The sequence below is a fragment of the Felis catus genome, chromosome E1, assembly GCF_018350175.1.
Source record: "Felis catus isolate Fca126 chromosome E1, F.catus_Fca126_mat1.0, whole genome shotgun sequence".
Classification (NCBI taxonomy): domain Eukaryota; kingdom Metazoa; phylum Chordata; class Mammalia; order Carnivora; family Felidae; genus Felis; species Felis catus.
The window spans coordinates 20,216,839-20,241,835 of record NC_058381.1 but is presented as its reverse complement, the minus strand read 5'-3'; the positions used below and the strand labels follow the sequence as shown (position 1 = coordinate 20,241,835).

Genomic DNA, 24,997 nt, shown 5'->3' with positions numbered 1-24,997 from the left:
AGCGAGGGGTGCTATGCTAAAATAAAAAGGGACAATATGAAGACAATGTGCCACAGGGGGAAAAAAAAAAAAAAAAAAGAGAGAGAGAGAAAGGCTAAAGACCCAGAAGGCTAGATCTTGGGACATCGCTTCCCTGAAAAGCCCACCTCCCTAGGGCACAGGAAAGGCAACCAATGGTAAGGCAGTCTCCTGTTTTAGGTGACACTGGTCTGTTTTTTAACAAACGCAACTTACACATAGCATTATCTACCGGAATATAACTACAAACAGGCTGGCTATTTAGGAAAAATACTTTTTTTACCCTGAGCTAAGAAAAGGCCATAAAACTTAGAAGAAGGACCAATGAAAATAAGTGAACTAATAGACTCTGACCTCTTGACTCCAAATGAAAGTTTGTCCAGCACCTATGATCTCCTTCCATAGTAAGATGAATAAAAAAAAGATACTTATATTCTCCATGAGAAGAGGAGGAAAAGTTTATGCCATGCTATAAATCAGGGGCTCTCAAGTGGGGGTGATTTCACTCCTGAAGGAACATTTGGTAATTTCTAGAGACAATAGACATTTTCAGTTGTCACAACTGGGGGAGGAGGTGTTACTGGCAACTATGGATGTGTTAAATATTCTATAATGCACAGGGCAGACTCTATAACAAAGAACTGTCTAGTCCAACATGTCAATAGTGCCAAGGTTGACAAACCCTGCTGTAAACCTCTCTATAAATCTAAATTACTCCTGAGTAGCTCAAAGCCTACCTAAACTGTGCACGAAATAAAACTTAAAATACTTGGCAAACAAAATTAATTAGAAGGCCAAAGGTACATACAAGGGGAATAAATATTCAGGTGTCAAATCCAGATCATCATCATAACCAAATCGTCGAAGCACAGTCCAAGTAGTTTCATGTCTCCCTCTCTGGATAAAAAGTGTGTGTAAAAAAAGAAAACCTGAAATAAAATGAATTAGTAAGTACGGCTGATGTGAACAAGGGTACAAAGTCACACGGGAGAAAAGCACGTAACTCATAATGGCAAGAGTTAGATCCATGAACACATGCATAAAGCTTTGCATATGGAAGGTCAAATCAAAATGCAGTTTGCAAGTCTCTGAATGAAACACAAGAGATTTCAGAATCATTTCACATACACCCATGTCAACAAGAAATGCCAATGGATAAAAGAGCCAAAAATGAATCCTAAGGAATACATCGACATTCACAGTTATATGATAAAAATAAACAGAAGTCATTTTATTGCTCTTTGAACTTCTTTCTGTAATGGAAAACTATGGTTTTCAATTTTGTTTCTTATTTCACTGAGGCTCCAGAATACATTCCACAAGGAACATTTTCTACTCAGTAAATATGACTGGTAGACAAAATGTCTTCCCTAAAAATAATTTCTATCCAAAAGATGCCTTTAAGTAGTAAGAATTTTAAGATAAATTTGTTTGTCCCAGAAATCTCTGTCCATCAGATGGACCTCCGCATTCCTAAGAACCAAGCAATTCCCCCACCTCTAATTTATGCTGACAGTAAGGATGATTATCCCCACCAATGGCCTGTCTCTTCTGAGTATCCAAGTTAGATTTCAGGCATATCAGTAAATACTAACATTTCCTTACAGTATACATAATGCTATAAAGACCTTCACCTTCTGCCAAAGTTTGAAAAGGTTAAAAGGGGGAAAAATACCATTCACCCACCTTTCAATGTCAATCCACTATCAGCCACACCATCACTTATGTGTTTTCGGACTACATTCTTGACATCTTCCAGAGCTTGGGGAGCTAATGGAGTGTTGAAACAAATTCTCTAGCAAAAAATGTAAAAATGAATTTAAAAACAAAATAGCATTAAAACCACAAACCACACAGAACGTTAATCTACCAAACAACATTAAATCAGTTGTAACCAAAAGAATCCAATTCTAAATTAGGATAATCTCCACCTTGCCTTATTTATTTAAAACCTATCATACACAGAAGGAAAGAAACCTTCCATACTCTTTCCATTGTGTTTCTTATAAAGAGTTTTCTGTGTACCCATGTTATACAAACCAAGAAAGAAAAAAATAATTCAGAGTTCAGATTTCACATCATCTTTAATACACCCACTGTATACTATGAAATGACAATGTCAAGGAGTCCCCTCAATTCCTATGCATAGGAGAGCTTTATACCTCAGGTAAAGACTGAAATAGCTTGATGTGAAAGAGTTTTACGTGAAAGAGACACGTTTATCAACATAACATTACTGAAGCCAGTAAGTTTTTTTATAGCTTTTCTCATCAACCCCCCCCCCCACCCCAAGAGAGAGAAATGCCTGAAGAATAGGGCTACCTGAAAGAAGTTGAGTTCAGCATCATTGAGAGTGCCATCATTATCTTGATCAGATATTTTAAATATACGGGTGAGGGCTTTTATACAGGCTGGTTTCATCTAAACGTCATTGAGAAAAGAAACAATTATGTTAATTAAAATAGTTGGGATTTCAGAGGCACAGTGTTCGACTCCTGATTTTGGCTTACGTCATGATCTCGCATTTCACGGGTTCAAGGCCTGCATCAGGCTCCACGCTGACAGCACTGAGCCTGCTTGAGATTCTCTCTCTCCCTCTCTCTCAAAATAAACAGACAAAAAAAAAAAAATAGCTGGGGGGCACCTGGGTGGTTCAGTCAGTTAAGCATCTTACTTTAGCTCAGGTGAAAATCTCAGTTTGTGAGTTTGAGCCCCATATCCGGCTCTCTGCTATCAGCACAGAACCAGCTTTGGATCCTCTGTCCCCCTCTCCCTGCCCCTCTAGTTCTCTCTCTTTCTCTCTCAAAATAAATAAATAAAATTTAAAAAATTAAATGAAATAAAAAATAGTTGGGATTTCAAAATACGAATTTCATAAGCAATGTTAAGAATAGTTCTGATTGTTTTCACTATCAAACATATAACATCAAATACAACATGAAAAATGAACTGAAGCAAAACCATTAACTTTTATTTTTTATTTTATTTAAAAAAATTTTTTTTCTTTAATGTTTATTTACTTTTGAGACAGAGGGAGACAGAGTGTGAGTGGGGGAGGGGCAGAGAGCGAGGAAGACACAGAATCTGAAGCAGGCTCCAGGCTGAGCCCGACGCGGGGCTTGAACTCACGGACTGCAAGATCATGACCTGAGCCGGTCGGACATTCAACCGACTGAGTCACCCAGGCGCCCCTAAACTATTAACTTTTATACTCAAAACCTTTTTAAGTAAATGAGGCACTATTTACTTAGACCAATATACACAGTGGTCAAATTCTGCCCCTCATGACCACAAATTCTCCAAGGGTAAGCAAAAAAGAAGTTCATCTTTAGAGAAGATTTATTTTTCCAGTCATATAGAAAAGAAATATTTATTTATGCCCTCTTTTGTTTCATAAAGACTTTGAATTGACTGGGGTGCCTGGGTGGCTCAGTCAGATAAGCATCTGACTCTTGGTTTCGGCTTGGGTCATGTCATGGTTCGTGGGATGAAGCCCCACATCTGACTCTGCACTGACAGCATGGAGCCCACTTGGGATTCTCTCTCCATCTCTCTCTCTGCTTCTCCCCTGCTGTCTCTCTCTCTCTCTCTCTCAGAATAAATGAATGAATGAATGAATGAATGAATGAATGAATGAATGAATAAATAAATAAATACTAATTAAAAAAAAGAATTTCGGGGCGCCTGGGTGGCTCAGTCGGTTAAGCGTCTGACTTCGGGTCAGGTCATGATCTCCTGGTTCATGGGTTCGAGCCCCACATTGGGTTCTTTGCTGACAGCTCAGAGCATGGAGCCTGCTTCAGATTCTGTGTCTCCCTCTTCCTCTGCCCTTCTCCTGCTCGCACACTGTCTCTCTCTCTCTCACTCAAAAGTAAAATAAACATTAAAAAAATTTTTTTAATAAAAAATAAAAAGAAAGAATATGAAGTCACTTATCAGGACTTTCCTTCCCAACTTCTGATTTTTCCCCCCAACTTTACTGAGGTATAACCAATTTCTGATTTTTGACCAATCTTCTGGTAGAAGAATGGGACTAAAGTTTTGGTCACACGTGTGTGTGTGTGTGTGTGTGTGTGTGTGTGTGTGTGTATCAAAGTTGGGAATTAAGTGTACTTATTCACAAACAGGTGGCAAAACAGCACTGGTTAGAAGCATAAAGGCTTTTATTAACTTCCTCTTACCAGAATTACATTTAAAATAGAATCTTGCCTTTTGTGACTCTGTAAAACTTTTATAAGTAATGTTGCTAGAGACATATTTTGACAACTTCCTTAATTTTGTTTTAGGATTTATAATGGATAGAACAAATACTTTACTATTTAAAAATAAGGCCCACAGGCTTCTAATTTGTATAAGTGCTGTAAGAAAAGCGCTGTCAACAATTTTGAGAAAATGGAACTTTCAGGAAGATCTCTAAACGCTGTGTTAACCCGGAAGGAGATCTCTTATGGACAGTCTGAATCTGAGAAATGAAGATGGCAAGGTGAGGAAATGTGTACTTATTAACTGCAATCATGCTATCCAGAACAAACAGTAATGATGAGTTTTGATCATGCTATCAAACTCAAATGCAGAAAAGAAATTCTTTTAAAAATAGGAAACGGGGCACTTGGGTGGCTCAGTTGGTTGAGCATCCGACTTCAGCTCAGGTCACGATCTCACAGTTCGTGGGTTCGAGCCCCGTGTTGAGTTCTGTGCTGACAGCTCAGACCCTGGAGCCTGCTTTGGATTCTGTGTCTCTCTCTTTCTCTGCCCCTCCTCCACTCATATTCATTCTCTCTCTCTCTCTCTCTCTCTCTCTCTCTCTCTCTCAAAAGCGAATAAACACAGTAAACAAAAATTTTTTTTAAATAAATAAAAATAAAAATAGAAAACAGATGGAGCGCCTAGGTGGCTCAGTTCATGATCCCAAGGTTGAGGGATTGAGCCCCACATTAGGCTCCGAGCTGAGCACAGAGCCTGTTTAAGATTCTCTCTCTCCCTAGCTCCTGCACGCTCGCTCTCTTAAAAAAGAAAAAAAAAAAAGAAAAAAAAAAAAAAAGGAAACAGTTTTCTTCCCAAGCATATATAGACAACGCTTCTTTTTTTTTGTTTTAAATAGGGTCTCTACGGGGCAGCTGGGTGGCTTTCATGAATCTCACAGTTGGTGAGTTCGAGCCCTGTGTTGGGCTCTGTGCTGACAGCTCAGAGCCTGGAGCCTGCTTTGGATTCTGTGTCTCCCTCTCTCTCTGCACCTCCCCCACTCATGCTGTCTCTGTCTCTCTCTCTATCAAATGTATAAATAAACATTAAAAAAAATAGGGTCTTTAGGAGAGCAATTTAATATGAGAAAAAGATAAAACCTAAGATATAAAGAGATTATAAAGAACTGAGAAAAGTTAAGTAAAAAATTTAGAAAGCATTCATAGGGCTTTCTCTGTAAGCATACTAAATGAGCTATACCTAGAACATCTACAATCATGGGTGAGTTTTTACTTAAAATGGTAAGATATAACTTCTATAAATGTGATCCTAATATTAGATACTCAAAATTAATAAAGTACATAATAACCTAAATGTTTAAAAAAGTAGCAATACCTAGAAAGATGTAAAAAACAGAAAAGTAACTTTTTATTTTGTTTTTCCTCACATCATAAAAAGCTACATTAAGAAAAGGTAATTTGGAGAAAAATAAAATGATGCATTTTTCATTAAAATTTGAAATCCATCAGAAACTAAAGTGGTCTAAGGTATTTGCTCAATACAATATTTAAATAATAACTACCTTAAAATATAAGCCAAAATATGACTATGCTTACAAGGTATTAAAAATTGTATTCAATAAAGCTGTAAAAATTTTTTACAATAAAAATATTCAGTTTGCATATAAGTAATTGAAACCCTCACACAGTAAACATTATTATTATACAAGTCACATCTTCTTCATTATTAGCTAAGTAGAGGATTCCGTGGGCCATACAGAGTCCATCATCACTGGAATTATTTTTGAATTAATAATCAGGCTTTAATTTTGAATATTTTTTTTGATGATTCCACCTCAAATCTGCGTTAAAAGTTTATTATTTTGGGGGTCCCTGGCTGGCTCAGTCGATAGAGCACGCAACCCTTAATCTCAGGATCGTGAGTTTGAGACTCGCATTGGGTATAGACCTTACTTAAAAAAAAAAAAAAAAAAAAAAGTTATTATTGTGTAAATAAAAGGTTCTGGTACAAGCTTAGACACTAAACTTATACTTGTCTAAAACAAGGTTTAGTCTCTAAAAGTTACAGATTTTAGGTCAGGTAGGTCCACCTGAGAAACAAAGAACAGATGGTGGTAGGTGTTTTACTTTTATGGGACCAGGGGAAGGACAGGGGCGATTAGCAGATTAGGAGAACTAAAAATAGGCCTAGGGAAAAAGTAGCAGTTAAAGCACTGAGAACAAACTAGGAGAGGGGATTTAATGTACCACTGGGCCTGGGCCTCAGGTAAATCTCCACAGGATGAGACTGTTTCCCAAATTTCCTTGATCACAGGATGTGGTACCTGGCAGAATCACAATGGAACTGGTGTTTGTAACAAGCGTGCCTAGTGACTATTATGAAGCAAATCAAGTAAATACTGGACTAAGAATAAATTAGAAAGAAGCATTCCAATTATGGAACAAGAAATCAGGACTAAGGAAGAGTAAATCAGGGTCGGATTAAGGGATAACTGAGATTAATTACTAATACCAGGGGTCAGCATTTTTCTGTGAAGAGGCACATAAGAAATGTTTTAGGCTTTGGGGGCCAACAGGCAAAATCAAGAAGATCATGTAGGTATAAGGGAGAATCAAATTTCCACAAAGGTTTAATTGACAGAATTCAAAATGTAGTAATAATGGAGTATAAATTTGCTATATAGATCTACTAATAAAAAAATGGAATTCTTTTTGGAGGAGTAACATTTCGCTTAATTAGGGTTCAAAGTTAGCGTTCTCTATCGTGAAAACTGAACATGTTCGTCTGTTAATGCTGATCTGTAATGAGATTTTACATATTTCCTCTTTGAAAAATCATTTTGTGGATACATGCAGACAATACTGACACACATCCGTAAACATGTAATTTTAATCAACCACATTCACTGCTTGGAAGACGTTTATAAAATCAGATTCTTTTCTTGATATCTGCCTGTTAGCATGTCATTACACTGTAGATTAGCCAGTCCCAATGGAAGGTTAGGGGAAGGGCCTCCAGTGTACAGTCAGATGGGTTACAAAACAGGAAACTTCCTTCACGTTTTCATCACGGTCCCCCGAAAACCGATGCTGGAACTGTGGTCTGAGCTCAGAAAACATATCTGCTTTGACATCTAAAACTCCAACTGTTTCTTCTCCTGTTTTGGTGTGATAGATATGCACCGGCAATAAAAAAATGAAGTGCTATGGTACTGTGGCACACATGGGACTCAGGCCATCGAGTTCCACCTGTTCAGTGCGCTCAGCAGTCCGCCAAGCAGATGAGGAGTGACAAGTACCCACACCCGGGCCCCGCTGCAACCGCTCAACTCTGCTTTTGCAGCCCAAAAGCAGTCACGGACAAACATAAAGGAATGAGCGCGGCTGGGCTGCAACGACATCTGATTTATGAATGAGGAGATCTGAGAGTTGTATAATTTTTCCATCTCAAAATATTATTCCTTTGGATTTTTTTTTCAGTCATTGAAAAATGTGTAATATCTATATTCTTGGCTCACAGGCTATATAAAACTTGGTGGCAGGCCAAATTAGGTCAAAGTCAGCCAACCACTCACCTATACTATAAACTTTTACTGGAAAAAAATCTACAACTTTTGATTTCTTGAAAGTCAACAATAAAAAGGCAGCACCAAAAAAAAAAAAAAGGCAACTCAATTAAGATATGGGCAAAAGACTGTCATTTCTCCATATACAAGTAGCCAATAAGCACATGTTCAACATCATTAGCCATCAGGGAAATGCAAATCAAAATGCCAACAACCACTAGGGTGGCTATAACAAACCACTAAAAAAAAAAATAAAAAGGATTGGTATGGCAAAGATGTGGAGAGACTGGAACCTGCCATTCAGTTTGGTGATTCCTCAATAAACTAAACAGAACTACCATGTAACCTAACAATTCTACTGCTAATATGCACTCAAAAGAAAACAAGTATTCAAACTTTTGTATGAATGTTAACAACCGCTCTATCCACTATAATCAAAAAGTGGAAACAACCCAAACGCTAATCAACAGATGAATGAATAAACAAAATGTGGAATATCCATACAAGGAAATATTATTTGTCCATAAAAAGAAATGAAATACTGATCCACGCTACAACATGGATGTATGTTGAAAACACGTGAAGTGAAAGAAGCCAGACGCAAAACACTACCTATTGCGTGATTCCATTTAAAATGTCCAGAATTGGCAAATCCATAGAGATAAAAAGATTAGTGGTTGCCAAAGGTTGGGGAAAGGGGGAATGGTAGTAACTGCTAATGGTACATCCCTTCTTGGGATGGTGAAATGTTCTGGAATTAGATAATGGTGACAGATGTGTAAATGTGAATATACTAGCAATCGCTAATCTGTATGCTTTATTTTTAATGTTTATTTATTTATTTTTAACAGAGAGAGTACATGCAAGAGGGGTAAGGGGTAGAGAGAGAATCCCGAGCAGGCTCTGTACTGTCAGTGCAGAGCCCAATACAGGGATTGATCCCAGAAATCAACCATGAGATCATGACTGAGCCGAAATCAAGAGTCAGGTGTTTAACTGACTGAGCCACCCAGGCACCCCAAACTGTACACTTAAAAAGGGTGAATTTTAAGGTATGTGAGTTATATCTCAATAAAAGTTAATTTTAGGGTCGCCTGGGTGGCTCAATCAGTTGAGCGTCCGACTTTGGCTCAGGTCATGATCTCGTGGTCTGTGGGTTCAAGCCCCACGTCGGGCTCTGTGCTGACAGCTCAGAGCCTGGAGCCTGTTTCAGATTCTGTGTCTCCCTCTCTCTCTGCCCCTCCCCCACTTGCACTCTGTCTCAAAAATAAATAAACATTAAAAAAAATAAAAGTTAATTTTAAAAGTCTATGGCATGGGAATGTAAGCTGGTGCAGCCACTCTGGAAAACAGTATGGAGGTTCCTCAAAAAACTAAAAATAGAACTACCCTACCAGCCAGCAATTGCACAACTAGGCATTTATCCAAAGGATACAGGTGTGCTGTTTTGGTTATTTTTTAAGGCTTATTTATTTCTGAGACAGAGAGAGACAGAGCATGAGTGGGGGAGAGGCAGAGAGGGAGGGAGACACAGAATCTGAAGCAGGCTCCAGGCTCTGAGCTGTCCGCACAGAGCCAGACGCGGGGCCTGAACTCACCAACTGTGAGATCATGACCTGAGCCGAAGACGGTTGCTCAACCAACTGAGGCACCCCGGACAGGTATGCTGTTTCGAAGGGACACATGCACCCTATGTTTATAGCAGCACTATCAACAATAGCCAAAGTATGGAAAGAGCCCAAACGTCCATTGATGGATGAATGGATAAAGATGTGGTATATATATACAATGGACTATTACTCGGCAATCAAAAAGAATAAAATCTTGCCATTTGCAACTATGTGGATGGAACTGGAGAGTATTATGCTAAGTGAAACTAGTCAGAGAAAGACAAAAATCCTATGACTTCACTGATATGAGGACTTTAAGAGACAAAACAGATGAACATAGGGAAGGGAAACAAAAGCAATATAAAAACAGGGAGGGGAACAAAACAGAAGAGACTCATAAATATAGAGAACAAACTGAGGGTTACGAGAGGAGGTGTGGGAGGGGGGATGGGCTAAATGGGTAAGGGGCACTAAGGAATCTACTCCTGAAATCATTGTTGCGCTATATGCTAATTTGGATGTAAATTTAAAAAAATTAAAAATAAAATTAAAAATAAAAAAAAAGAAAAAAGAAAAAAAGTCTATGGCAAATAGCTACAGAGGATTAAGAGCACACTTATGATGAGCCCTGAGTAATGTACAGAACTGTAGAATCACTATATTGTACACCTAAAACTAATACAACATTGTATGTTAATTATACTGGAATTAAAAAACAATTTTTTAAATTTTTTTTTTTTTTTTAACATTTATTTATTTTTGAGACAGAGAGAGACAGAGCATGAATGGGGGAGGGGCAGAGAGAGAAGGAGACACAGAATCAGAAGCAGGCTCCAGGCTCTGAGCCATCAGCCCAGAGCCTGACGCGGGGCTCGAACTCACAGACCGCGAGATCGTGAGCTGGCTGAAGTCGGACGCTTAACCGACTGCGCCACCCAGGCGCCCCAAAAAACAATTTTTTAAAAAGACAAAGAAAAAAGTCTATGGCAAATATTGTTAAATTTTAGATATTACTGTGTTTCTTAGCTATGAAACAAAAAGGAGTATTCGAGTTGTATTACATGCTGTACCTATGTCAAATTACCACACAAGGCTTTCGTTTGTATGTGTTTTTAAGTTTGTGAACTTTATCCAAGCAAAGCAAGTAGACCATTACTTAAGTCTTTGGACTTTCTGCTGTTATTGCTGCCAATTCTTTGGTTTTTTTTTTTTTTTTTTAATTTTTTTTTTTTCAACATTTATTTATTTTTGGGACAGAGAGAGACAGAGCATGAACGGGGGAGGGGCAGAGAGAGAGGGAGACACAGAATCGGAAACAGGCTCCAGGCTCCGAGCCATCAGCCCAGAGCCTGACGCGGGGCTCGAACTCACGGACCGCGAGATCGTGACCTGGCTGAAGTCGGACGCTTAACCAACTGCGCCAGCCAGGCGCCCCCTTTGGTTTGTTTTAATGGCATCTCCTGAAATACTATTTGATCTGGAATGTTATTCACAGTATTTAACATGAATGCCTTTGAAGTACCTAGAAAATGTAACTGTTTGAGAGACAATAAATTTAGATTTCAGCAGTTCAGAAGAAGACTTAAGAGTTACTAAAAAATCATCACTACTAGAGTTACCACCTACACATTCCAGCCCCTACTAACATAGCCTGGGGGTGATGGGGTTACCTCCTTCTCCTCTGGGCAGTACAGAGGCCCTGTAGGATGCAGAACAGCTTTCTGTGCATAATAAAAGAGCTCTGATATATTCTTCAGGTTTTTTGCTGAACACTGAAAAGAAAGTTAAAATTTTTATACTCTGAAAGCAGTTATGGGAGTTAAAGACAATTTTTAATCAATATAAAATAATAATAAGATTGCCTGAAGAAACGAAAAATACATTTTTCTTTGCTGATATCACAACAGTAATGTCTACAAGAACACAGCGGCCATCTCCAAGTCATCTGTTTTATCTGGTTTACATGACTTCACAAACAGCAGGTAATTTACTCCATCCCCTACCTTCCCACATCTGATTTTAAACCTCAGTTTAGTGAGAATTCACTAGTGAATTTCAAAATCAAACGGTAACGCATACCTCCACACAGGTTTCTATTTCTGTGTACTGGTTCATAATGGGAAGGATGGTCTCCATACTACTGTATTCCACCAGATCGGATTTGTTCCCAACCAGTATCAAAGGCAGCCTGAAATAAACAGGATATGTTGTAACAATAAGGAAGGCAAAAGACCTTAAATATCCATTTTAAAGTACATAAACTCATTCTAACTAATAAGCTTTACTTAATCCCCCCCAACACGAACCTTCTACTGTAGGCCGCTCTAGTCCCCTAGAGAACATGTTCATATTCAACAAGTATTTACTCAGTACTTTTTTTTTCAAAAATCTTTAGGTTCATTTATTTTCTTTAGTAAATTCTACACCCAACTCACAACCCTGAGATTAAGAGTTACGAGCTCTTCCAACTGAACCATCCAGGTGCTGAGTACTTATTAAAAGCCAAGTACCATTCTAAGCATTCAGGATATAAGATAGACAAAGTCCCTGCCCATTCTAATAGCGAAAATCAGAAAATGGACAATAAGCAAATAAACGATATACTTCCAATTCCGTAAGTGCTACGAAGAAAATAAACAGGGGAATATAGGACAGAGTAATTGAAGGGGGCTAATTATATAGGAATCAGGGAGAAATCTCTCTGACAAGGTGGTATTTGAGCCAAGGAGTGAAGGATGAAATGGAATGTGCCCTGTGAAGAGCCAGAAAAGAACTGTTCAGGAAGAAAGCACAGCACATGCACGGAGCTCAAATTGAAAAAACATCCTTGTGAGTCCAAAGAACAGAAAAACAGAAAGAAAAATGGCAGAGTGGCTGGAGAGTACTAAGCGAAGGGAAAGAGGTGTGACATGGGGTTGGAAAGAGGAACAAAGGACATACACATAAGCTGTGGTGAGGAGTGTGCATTTTTTTATGAGTTTAAAAATGAGAAGCCACTGAAGAATTATGAGTAGGGGAACAACATGATCTGATCAACATTTTAAAATGAGTCATATATTGTCTTTTAGAGATACATACTGAAATATTTACAGTATGATTTGTTCAAAATGATCCCAATGGGAGGGGTAATAAGTGAAACAAGATGGGTCATGAATTGATAACTGTTGAAGTGGGATGACAGATACAGAGGGATTCTTTAGACGATTCTACTTTTGTGTGTTTGGCTTTTTCCAGTAATAAAAAGTCTTTAAAATGTGGTTGGATTTTAAAAAGCTTGGATTAGAGCAGTGAAAATGGAGAGAAAGTATTCAGATTTGAGATATGTTTTAGAAGCAGAACTGATAGGAGCAACCAGTAGATTGGATATGGAGGTGGAGGGCAAGGCAGGAAATCAGGAAAAATACATAGGTTTTTGGCTGGACAAAATGAGTAGATCTCCTGAGACAGAAAAGATTGATTTGGGGGTGAGGTAGGGAGTAGGCAGGGAATTAAGGATTTTGTTTTAGACAAGTTAAATTTGACAGGTCTATCAGAAATCCAAATGGGGACTATCAAAGAGAGCTAGTCTAGCAGGGAACTGTTACTTGTACGTCCTGCAAGAGAGCTTGGAAAGAAAGCAAATCATCTTGCTGGAACTCCAAATAGCAAGAGAAATTCTTGCAAGCATTTATTTACCCCCCTACTATGGTTATGTATAAGGGGACTGGCCCATTATATAACCCAAATATAGATTCCTAACAGCCAGGAGGTTTCCAAAGGTAGTGGTTTGCAACTGAAGGGAAGCTCAGAATAGTTTATGGAGCTTAAAAAAAATACACATGTCCAAGCCCTACTCCAAAACTACAGATTCTAAAACTCTAGGGGTGGGGCAAAGGCACCTGTAGTCTTTGAAAGTACCTCAGGTGACAGTGATTGATTAAGAACCACTGTGACAACAGTCCAAGGAAATCCTAAGGAATAATATATGTGCAACAAACAAAAACTTAAGGTATGAGGCTCAAGAAAGAAGTTACCAGGAAAGTGTAAGGTCCAAAAATGAAGACACAGATCACCTTGGGACAAGTCAACCACAAGAAAAATAAGTATGCTCATATGATTCAAGGAGGGGGAAAAAACAGCCACACCTGAGAAAGCCCAATTCAATCTTCAAATGTTAAAAAAGCTCCTTTCCCAGCAGGGCTACAAAACTAGTCATAGAATTTCAGGAAGCTGTCCTAGTAAAACTAATTTTTTTTAATTCAGTGGTCCAATACAGTGCTTGACAGATCCCAGAAAAAATGCCTCCTCCTCTGAAGAGTCGCCTCTGGAAACAGCTCAAGTGTTCAGCAAGAAAAGCAAGTGTCAGGAGCATAAGGCCGTGGGCTCCTCCAAGGCAGCCCTCTCTGACACACCCTTCTGTGTTGACGGCAATGATATTTACCTGTACTGTCTATTACTGTAACCACCAGCCACAAGTGACAAGAGTCTACCACACTGGACACTAGCTCCACAGGGCCATTCTCCCTTTTTCACCTCATTAAGAAGTCACTACAAAGTTTACTGCTACGGGGGCACCTGGGTGGCTCAGTCAGTTGAGTGTCCGACTCTTGATTTCGGTTCAGATCATGATCTCACGGTCATGGGATCGAGTATCAAGTTGGCTCTGTGCTGAAAGCTCGGAGCCTGCTTGGCGTTATCTCTCTCCTCTCTCTCTGCCTCTCCCCTGCTCACACTCGAGTGTGTTTTTTCTCTCTCAAAATAAATAAGCATTAAAACAACAACAACAGAGTTTACAGCTATAACAAAGAGGAGCCATCAGAGCTGCAAGACATAGCATATACACAATGTCATTGCAGTCACAAAGTCTGCCTCTGTAAATATATGAGGCAAGGTCAATGACCATGTTCATCTGTTTAGAACCACATCTTTATAGTTTCAAGGCACAAAAATGTCCAACCAAAAGCGAAATCCGATTTTCCTAATGTTTAAAAATACTCAAATGCTTCATAAATAACATGTTCAATTGATTAATACTGAAAAAAATTTTTGATTTCCATTTTCACTTAAAACTGAAAACATCTATACCCAAAACTATCATTCTGCTCAGAAAAATACAGAAGGTGTGCTCTCTTACTTTTTCCCATCACGCCTATATCTTCCAAAGAATTTCAAAGAAATCTCCCTGTATGAATTCCTAAATAAAGATCTCTACGGCGCCTGGGTGGCTCAGTCGGTTAAGTGTCCGACTTTGGCTCAGGCCATGATCTCACGGTCTGTGAGTTCGAGCCCTGCATCCAGCTCTGTGCTGATAGCTCAGAGCCTGGAGCCTGCTTTGGATTCTGTGCCTCCCTCTCTTTCTGCCCCTCCCCTACTCATGCTGTCTGTCTCTGTCTCAAAATAAATAAAAACATTAAAAAAAAATTTTTTTTTAAAAAGTGGAAGGTTTACAGCTGTTCTCTGTACTATTTCTTGCAACGTCTCTCTCAAGTTTGAAATTTTTCAATATAGCAAGTTGCAGAGGAAAAAAAAATACCTGCTGTCTTTGTCCGTTCTTTCATTTATGAGAGGAATCCATCGACTTGTTACCTAAAAAAAAATTAACAAGAGCTAAACCATGATGTGGCTCTTCTCTGAAAAATACTCTGTCCTTGGACCCCTAAAACTCTAAGCTGAGGATCAGTTTTATTTTTTATTGGGGCGCCGGGACCAATGATCACCCGCTGCCTGGGTACCAAAAAATTTTGCTTCTGAAATCTCTTGATGTCTATTCTGTACGAAGAGCAATGGAGCTGCCCTACGTGTGCCACTCACAACAGAAGCCCTTTTTTGAGGATCAATTTTAAAAGTGCCCTCACTGAAATTTAACTAAATATAGTGAAAAAACTCACACATTCATACCTTATCAATAGAATGCTTGTTGTTAACAGCATAAACTATGCAGATGACATTAGCCTATAAGAGAAATTAAGAAATTAACGGCATTTTAAAATAATACAAATGTAAATGGTAACATTTAATTACCAACTAGCTAATATATTTGGGCTAAAGGAAGAATAAATTTTGAAACCTAAAAAAACCCCAAAGTTAGCATGCTTCTAAGAGGAAAAATTCCTAAGGACTTATAGCAAAAAAACATACTCAAAGCAGTAACAACAAAGAATTGAAAGAGCCTAAGTGAGAGAATGAAAAAGACAAGACACAGAATCATTGATGTTTTCCCACATAAAAACCTGCAACTATTTTTTTTTAACTCACCTGTGATATCTCTTGATGAAGCTGTTCATCACTCTGTTCTGCTTCTACAAATGACAAAGTCAAAAAATATCCATTATTTTAAACATTTTCATAAAAACGAATGACGAAGCTAACATCTACACGGCACCCGCCCAATATCCTTCATCCCTCGTGTCATCTACACAGTGTAGTGCCAGATGAGGTGGCAAAGACAAGGGCAAGCCAGGGAAAGGAAAGAGCTGGGCTATGATAAGGAAGCTGGCTGGCACTGAAAGACAAGTCTAGCAGAGGATAACTCAGGCACTCGAGAGCAGAAGGCATTGTGTGATAAATCTAGGCCAGCATCTGATCCAGAGTTGAGAAGGGTCAGGCCAAAGAGATCAGAAACCCAAGCTAGAAGACTAGGTGGAGGAGTCAGAAGCCCAGACAAAGAGTCCATACACACAGGGTCAGAAGGCCAGGTGAGAATCTGGGCAATACAAGCTAGGGAGCAGGCCCCAGAAGCAAAACTGGAGCATGATAATAAATAAAGAGTCCAGAATTCCCTTTCTAGCATATTATCTCTGGCTGGAACAGGTCTAATGGTAGATGTGCATATAACCCCACAGTGCAGTTATACCATCCTTACAAACAGATTTTAATTTTTAGAGCAGTTTTAAATGCGTAGCAAAATTGAGTGGAAGGTACAGAGATTACCTATATACCTCCTGACCCCACATAGCTTCCCACATTATGAATATTCCCCATCAGAGTGGGACATCTATTACAATGGACTCCCTTTTTTATTTATGGGGTTTTTTTTAAGTTTTTATTTTTAAGTAATCTCTACACCCAACATAGGGCTTGAACTCACAACCTCGAGATCAAGAGAGTCACACGCTCCAATGACTGAGTCAGCTGGGCACTGCTCCTTTTTTTTTTTTTTAAAGAAGTCCTAAAGCAAGCAAAATAATTTAGTGATTAAATAGTAAGTACTAGAGTAAGTAGTAGAGTAAATAGAGTAAGTACTAGAGTAAATAGTAAGTAGGCACCTGGGTAGCTCAGTCGGTTAAGCGTCTGACTTCAGCTCAGGTCATGATCTCACAGTTCATGAGTTCAAGCCTCATGTTGGGCTCTGTGCTGATCACTCAGCCTGGAGCTGCTTCAGATTCTATGTTTCCCTCTCTCTGCCCCTCCCCAATTCATGCTCTGCGCTCTCTCTCTCTCTCTCTCTCTCTCTCTCTCTCAAAAATAAACATTAAAAAAAAAAAAAAGGTAAGTACTAGGGATGCCTGGGTGGCTCACTTAGTTAAGCGTCTGACTTCAGCTCAGGTCATGATCTCAGGGTTCATGAGTTTGAGCCCCATATCAGGCTCTGGGCTGACAGCTTGGAGCCTGCTTTGGAGATCCTCTGTCCCTGTCTCTGCCTCTCCCCAGCTTGTGTTCTCTCTCACTCTCAAAATAAATAAACAAACATTAAGAAAAAAAAAAGAAAAAAAAAGTAAGTACCAGTGGGTAGAAAATTTTTTAATTATTAAGTGATACAAATGTGCTTCTATTATCATATAATGTAAACAAGCTGACAACTGTTTTATCTATTATTTGGGGAAGGGAATAAAGGCTGATAAGTTAAAGAACGAATTTAGAACTCAACCAAATTCTCAAATGCACAACTCTTTCTACATGCCTGATAACAAAACTAATCTAGAACTTACCTCTGCAAACAGGCCAATTCAAGGAGGGTAATGATTTAACTACTACTTGTCATTTGCCATCTCTCTCCTTCCTTTTCATTATTATGGAACCCAACTTAGTAAATTTGGGACAGACAACTGCAAGATGGAGGCTTTATGTGGAGTGTGAGGTGGGGGGAGATACAAATGAGACAAGAGTCATAAATGATTATTTGCTGCTAGAGAAAAAGGAACACCTATCTTTGAACACTTTTTTGGAGGACTATTAAATTAACCCTACAGCACCACCCACAAGGGGATATTCATTACCTGAGTAATCTACGATGTGTGTTGGAACTCTCTCAGGGGTAACATCAGCTGGAATGGTAATTTCTTCTGCCCGTGGAGGAACCTTCATTAGCAAACAAATAAAGGAAAAAACCCTTTGGATATTAGCAACCAAACTTGTTAGCAGAGCATGTAAATTCATCTGTATTAGCCCCTTTCACCCATACCTGCCCTTTCAAGATTTATTACACTTTTAAATGCTTATTTTTTGTGCTTTACCAGAGTCATGTATATACACTTTTTTTTTTTTTTAATTCTTTTGAGAGACAGACACACACACACACACAGAGTTCGAGTAGGGGAGGGGCAGAGAGAAAGACTGGAGACACAGAATCAGAAGTAGGCTCCAGGCTCCAAGCTGTCAGCACAAACCCAATGCGGGACTTGAACTTACGAGCCATGAGATCATGACCTGAGTAGAAGTTGGATGCTTAATCAACTGAGCCACCCATATGCCCCGGGATTCAAGTATATATTAAAAGCTACATGATAAAATATTTCTTTTAAAAAAGCATGTACAGGGGCGCCTGGGTGGCTCAGTCGGTTCAGCATCCGACTTCGGCTCAGGTCATGATCTCGCGGTCCGTGAGTTCGAGCCCCGCGTCAGGCTCTGTGCTGACAGCTCAGAGCCTGGAGCCTGTTTCAGATTCTGTGTCTCCCTCTCTCTCTGACCCTCCCCTGCTCATGCTCTGTCTCTCTCTGTCTCAAAAATAAATAAACATTAAAAAAATAAATTAAAAAAAAAAAAAAAAAGCATGTACATTGCTACCTGTGTGGGCATAATGCATATTAAGGATACTTCAGATCTGATGCAGCCTAAAACAATACTTAAATTAATTTGGTGTTTCAAACATTTGATTTTTAAAATGCTGTTTTCATTCTATTTTGTTGAAAGTTTAAGATGCTATACAAATGAGGAGCTATGTTAATCCAAAACAATTCTCAAATAAAATAATAAATGATCAAAATTCATTTCTTCTAGAAGATAACTGGCTACATAGGCCTTGCTTAATGAATCCATTTTTTAGAAAGACTATGATTTTTTTAATACATTAAAAATGCTTTATCCACACCCAAGAGGACAGTGCTAAAATGACAAGTCTAAACTAAGTTAAACAATCAGAAAAAACATTTAGGTATTATACTCTGAGTAATCATATGACAATATGTTTCATTTCACAAATTAAGTACTTACTTATTTAGCTATCTTACTTAAGAACAGAAAAAAGCAAAAGAAACAATGAATGGTCATGTGGTATTTGTAGCTGCTGAGAACACTACCACATAATGTATCAAACTCCTGTCTGAACAGTGAATTTATGCATTTCTAACTAAACAAGAGTAAAAAAAAAAAAAAAGGGAAAAATGCAAATTGTGGAGCTAATAATACCGACTATGTGAAGACACAGAATAAAGGAGAAATAATGTTCACCCCATTTGCATCAATAGCATTTCCCAAAACAAAATTCTAACTTTACATAAGGCCTTAGCCAGCAGTCCCTCATCCTGGAACTTCCAGAATATAAATAAAAATATTGCAAGTAATAATAAAACCACCTTACTTTTGGTGGCACTCTACGATTATTAAGCAATTCTCATTTGAGACACAACAATCCTTTGAGTTTAGGTAAAGGTGGAATGAATTAGTTTCTTCACCTGTAAAATGATGCAATGGATAATATTAAAGATTCTCAAATACAGGTGTCAGAATCCTAGTGGTTCTAATGCCTCAAAGACCGGAGAGTGTCAGATGGAAGGCAGGCAGGAAACCAGCAGACCTTTTACCCTTACTTCAAACTATACTCACCTGTTTTATATTTAAGAAAGGATTAACAGCTAAGATGATCTCTAATAATCCCTTCCAGCTCCCATTTTACAGATGAGACAACTAAGGCGCAGAGATGAGAAACGTCCTAGCCAAGATCAGAGTAGGAAAAGCAGGAGCACCTGATGGCTCAGTCAGTTAAGCAACCAACTCTTGATTTTTGGCTCAGGTCATGATCTCACGGTTCGTGAGTTCAAGCCCCATGCTGGGCTCTGTGTTGATGGTATGGAGCCTGCTTGGGATTCTCTCTCCCTCTCTTTCTGCCCCTCTCCTGTTTGTGTGTGCACGAACATGCTTACTCTCTCTCTGTCCCTCTCTCTCTCAAAATAAACTAAAAAAAGGAAGGAAGGAAGGAAGGAAGGAGGGAGGGAGGGAGGGAGGGAGGGAGGAAGGAAGGAAGGAAGGAAGGAAGGAAGGAAGGAAGGAAGGAAGGAAGGAAGGAAGGAAAAAAGAAATGGGGCGCATGGGTGGCTCAGTCAATTAAGCATCCGACTTGGGCTCAGGTCTTTATCTCACAGTTTGTGAGTTTGAGCCTCGTGTCGGGCTCTGTGCTGACAGCTCAGAGCCTGGAGCCTGCTTCAGAGTCTGTGTCTCCCTCTCTCTCTGCCCCTCCCCTGCTCGCACTCTCTCAAAAACGAATAAACTTCAAAAATAAAAATAAAAAAAAAAAGAAATAGAAAATGTAGGAAGAACAAAGGACTTAGGTGGGCTCAGATCTAGTTTGATTCTTTTTCCTGCACTATATTTCAGGGATGTCTTGTATAACTAATATGAGCCTTTTTAAAGTCATAACTGTCAGAAAGGAAACACATCCAAAAAAAGAGCAGAATTTATTTCATTTTAACTCAATTTTGATAAATTTAAAAAATTTTAAATATAGAAAAGATAAAAATGTTTACCTCTTCTGGGAATTCTTCACTGACCAGGGACATAATCAGTGATGTCTTCCCAACTCTAGCTGTGAAAACAAACATCATTATTTTAATAAAGTGTTTAGGTTCTATATAAACTCAAATTCACCAACCACACAGCAAAGTCTGTTATTCATTAGACAAAATCAGAGTTATCCAAATCACCAAGTTTTACAATACTTAAAGTACAGCTCTTGTTTTTTTGCTTAGAAAAGTTACACATCCCTTTAAAACAAAAAAATTACCAAAATACAATGGAAAAGTTAAAATCTCCCCAAATATCCCCCTTTACCAGTTTAATACATGTAGACTCCCAGATTTTTTCCACACTTACAGTAACATACTATAATTCCCTACACAATTTACTAGTAGAATCATAGTATTTATACTATTTTACAGTCTTCCCTTATCATTTAATTATGCACTTGGGCCATATTCCATGTCAATATGTAAAATCTCCTGGGGGTGGGGGGAAAGGTGAAGGTAAAGTTATTTTTTTTTTTTTAACGTTTATTTATTTTTGAGACAGAGAGAGACAGAGCATGAACAGGAGAGGGGCAGAGAGAGAGGGAGACACAGAATCCAAAACAGTCTCCAGGCTCTGAGCTGTCAGCACAGAGCCCGACACAGGGCTCGAACTCACGGACCGTGAGATCATGACTGAGCCGAAGTCGGACGCCCAACCGACCAAGCCACCCAGGCGCCCCAAGGTAAAGTTATTTAATGGATATAGAGGTTTTACTGGGGATGATGAAAAAATTTTAGATGTAGAAAATGCTGATGGTTATACAACACTGAATGTATTTAATGCCCCTTAAGTGTACTCTCAAAAATGGTTAAAATGTCAAATAATACGTCTTATATATTTTGTCACAATTTTTAAAAACATCAACAGGAAATCCATTTTATATTAACATAAAAAATCTTATATTATTTCTTGACAGCTGTATAAGAATCTATCGTAAGATATGTCATAATTTATTAATGCAGTGTCCTAACAATGAACACTGCTCAAGTTTTCACCTTTATAAACAATGCTGCAATGAACATTTCTACAGGATAAATTCCTAGAAGTGGAACTCAAGTTAGCATCCATAATCTCTTTTATTTTTAATAAATATTGTTAAATTACCTCTAAAAAAAAACCAAAACTAATTTACATCCTCACCAGTAGAAGACCAGAGTGTCTGCTTTGGGTATCCTTACGTTTTTGTCTTTCTTGGGGAATCATATTGAAAGGCTTAGAAGAGCAAGAGTAACTTCCTGGTTACATTTCTAACCTCACAAGATTTTCAATGCACAAACTTAAAAATCTTAATTTTCATTCTGAAATTTTACTTCCATTCCCTTTCCATTCACTTTCTGATCATCTACATTCAACTGCTTATCAACTGAACTCTTTCGTGATCCTAGAGGAAAACAGTCCACCTACCTATTCATCTCTGCCATAATGGCAAATTACTTTCCAAAGGTAAAGTCTAGACATGAAAGAACTGGAAAATTTTAAAGCGAAGAAAAGTCACATTCCTTTTTTAAATGACTAAAAGAAAGGGTGACTAACAACACAAGTCAAGTCTCTGGAAGATGATGAACGGCTGGAAAAAAGAGTACTGGTCATACAACTCAGAGGATGTGCCGCTAACAAGTTGCGTGCGCTAGTGGAGGGCCAGAGTGGAGGGTCCGAGGATCTTTTCAGTTTACTTGTGTGAGAAGGCTTGGGCCTTTTTCAAGTGGCTAACCGTGAGACAACATTTCCCTGAGTTCCGACCATGGTAGTGAGTCCAGAACCCATCATCACACAACTGCTAGAATCCAGTTATCCATGTGAGTTCATCCAGCTCCCTGCAAACATTTGCAGGTGCAGAACCCAGGACCCAGAAACAGTGATTTTCTCAAGGTCTCACTAAACAATTAGTTGCAGACTTAAGAGAATAGCCCATCCTCTAATGACTAAGCCAGTGTTCTTTCTCTTTATTATGACATAGTTTTAAAAAATATTGTTGGGGCGCCTGCGTGGCTCAGTCAGTTAAGCGTCCGACTTCAGCTCAGGTCACAATCTTGCGGTCTGTGAGTTCAAGCCCCGCATCGGGCTCTGGGCTGATGGCTCAGAGCCTGGAGCCTGTTTCAGATTCTGTGTCTCCCTCTCTCTGCCCCTCCCCCGTTCATGCTCTGTCTCTCTCTGTCTCAAAAATAAATAAACGTTAAAAAAAAAATTAAAAAAAAATATTGTTAACACACAATACAGAAAAGGAATAATGGCCTCTAAAGTCAGCAAGCACTACATATACAAATACTATGTAAATTAATTAAAATACCCACTGATTCACTGGTGACTAATCCAACAGCTCTGGTTCCTTTTTTTTTTTTTTTTTTTTGTAATTTATTTTGAGAAAGTATCACTTACAGAAAAATTGCAAAAATAGTACAAAGGAGTCACGTCTATTCTGTAACCCAAATCCCCAAATGTTAACATTTTACCACATTTGCATTATCGTTTCCTCCCTCTCCCACCCCCAACTCTCTATATTTTTTAAACCATTTAAGAGTAGGTTGTAATGATGTCTCTTTACCCGTAAGCACCTTAGGATGTATTTCCTAAATACAAGTGCATTGTCTTATTCATCATAACCACAGTGTACTGTCAAGATCAGGAAATTAATTTAATACTAATACAATGCTGTTGTCTAGTCTGTTGACCTCATTCACATCTCACCATTTGTTCCATTACCATCTTTCACAAAAAAGAAAAATCTTTTTCTACCCCCAGGATCAAATGCAACATTTGGTTGTCATGTGTCTTTAGTCTCTAGCTTGGAAGAGAATCTTTCATGATCCAGACATTTTTGAAAAACCCAAACCATTTAATTTGTAGAATAGCTCTCAATTGGGTTTCTATAATGTTATCTCATGATTAATTTCAGATTTTGCATTTTGGGCAGGACTGCCCCAGAAATGATACTGTATCCTTCACAGTGCATCACAGCAGAAGGGAGATGATGTCAATTTGTCCCATTACTGGTGATGTTAACTATCGTCCCTTGGAGGAGGTGGTGTCTGCCAGGTTATTATTTTTCTCTTTGTAATTAAAAAGTAACCCGTGAGAAGATACGTTGAGACCATGAAAATATTCTGTTTCTCATCAAACTTTTGCCTCCTAGTTTTAGCAGCCATTCATGATTCTTGTCTTGTGTTGCTACAGGGGTTGCTAGATGGTGATATTTCTATTTCTACCAATCCTTCTACATTACTTTGCATTCTACTTTAAGGAAACACGCCCTTCTGATTTGTAACAGCACGGTCTTGTGGACTCCTACATTATTCCACGTGTTATAATCCACTATTGTCATTATCTGGAGGCTCAAATTGTTCCATTTTACTTTCAAAAAGGGCATTTATGCAGGTATAAATCAGCATTACTATATGATCCACTTTATAAATGAATATGTACTCACACCAAAAAAACCAAAAACAAACAAACAAGCAAAAAAACCCAGAAAGGATATATACACCAATAGCAGTTATCTCTGAAGTAAATGTAACTTTTTTTGTGTTTTGTGCTTTCACATATTTCCCAATTTTCTACAACAAAAATATACAATTTTTGCTACTAGAAAATGTTAACAAGTACTATTTTACAGTCATAATTTTTAGCAGTAAAAATTGGCATGTTCTAAATTTATAGATGGCCACTGAAATTTACCTACTGACATGTAAAATGCATTCTTTCATCCCTTCAACAAATATTTCTTGAGCACTTCTATATACCAGGCACTATTCCAGGGTGCCAGGGATACCACTGATCAAAGCACTAGGTATCCCTATTTTTTATATATATTTTTTAAATTTTTATTATTTATTATTATTTTTAGAGAAAGAACACAAGCGGGGAAGAGGGGCAGAAGGAGAGGGGCAGAGGAAGAGAGAGAGAGACAGAGAGACAGAGAGAATGAATGAATGAATGAATGAATGAATGAATGAATCTATCTTAAGCAGGCTCCATGCTCAGCACAGAGCCCGACACAGGGCTCAATCCCACTATCCAGGGATCATGACCTGAGCCGAAATTAACAGTTTGACACTCCACCGACTGAGCCACGCAGGCACCCCCTCACGGAGATCAGAATCGAAAGCAGGCTCCAGGCTCTGAGCTGTCAGCACAGAGCCCCACATGGGGCTCAAACCCACAAACCGCGAGATCATGACCTGAGCCGAAGTTGGAAGCTTAACCAACTGAGCCATCCAAGCGCCCCTCCTTTGAAATTTTAAATATTCACTCCTTCCTCTCTGTTCCCACTTTTCCCTAATTATGGGACTCTTACTGAAACACCTCTCTATTCCCAACTTTCTCCCTGCCTCCTCCAATCTCTCCTCTTACTAAAATCTATCAACAATACAAATACCACTCCATCTTTTCATTTTCTCAGCTCATCAAAAGCCTTGACTCTCAATTACCTACCACATCGAGGCGAAACTCTTCTGCTGGCCTTTGAAAATCATGCAATTCATAATTTAACCTCACTTCATCTACCCAACCTCATTGCTCACTATTCCCACACACACAATTTGCTCACATAAGGCCATTCTGCTCTGCGCAAGCACAAACAAACTATGATGAATCTTGCCCCCTCACAAGGTTTTCTTCATCTAAAACA

The 24,997-nt window shown here is 38.6% G+C and overlaps 1 protein-coding gene and 1 non-coding gene across 9 annotated transcripts in view; both read right to left on the bottom strand.

Annotated features, from left to right (window-relative positions):
• The window catches only part of RHOT1 (ras homolog family member T1), a 77,616-nt gene that overhangs the window by 25,946 nt on the left and 26,673 nt on the right, over positions 1-24,997 (bottom strand). For 7 of the 8 annotated variants that reach the window (XM_006940065.5, XM_023244210.2, XM_023244212.2 and 4 more), the window contains exons 2-11: positions 20,334-20,392; positions 17,592-17,673; positions 15,631-15,674; positions 15,274-15,327; positions 14,909-14,961; positions 11,476-11,584; positions 11,067-11,168; positions 2,341-2,439; positions 1,705-1,813; positions 827-947 (exon numbers count right to left, since the gene is read on the bottom strand). In XM_006940065.5, the coding sequence (XP_006940127.4) occupies positions 827-947; positions 1,705-1,813; positions 2,341-2,439; positions 11,067-11,168; positions 11,476-11,584; positions 14,909-14,961; positions 15,274-15,327; positions 15,631-15,674; positions 17,592-17,673; positions 20,334-20,366 (806 nt within the window). In that variant the 5' untranslated portion in view covers positions 20,367-20,392. Of the gene's footprint in view, positions 1-826; positions 948-1,704; positions 1,814-2,340; positions 2,440-11,066; positions 11,169-11,475; positions 11,585-14,908; positions 14,962-15,273; positions 15,328-15,630; positions 15,675-16,465; positions 16,544-17,591; positions 17,674-20,333; positions 20,393-24,997 lie in introns of those variants that run through there. The other variant, XM_045045333.1, reaches the window with a different exon arrangement.
• LOC111557920 lies at positions 15,069-15,202 on the bottom strand. Its single transcript, XR_002738329.1, has one exon. It is a non-coding gene; the product is annotated as a U11 spliceosomal RNA (small nuclear RNA).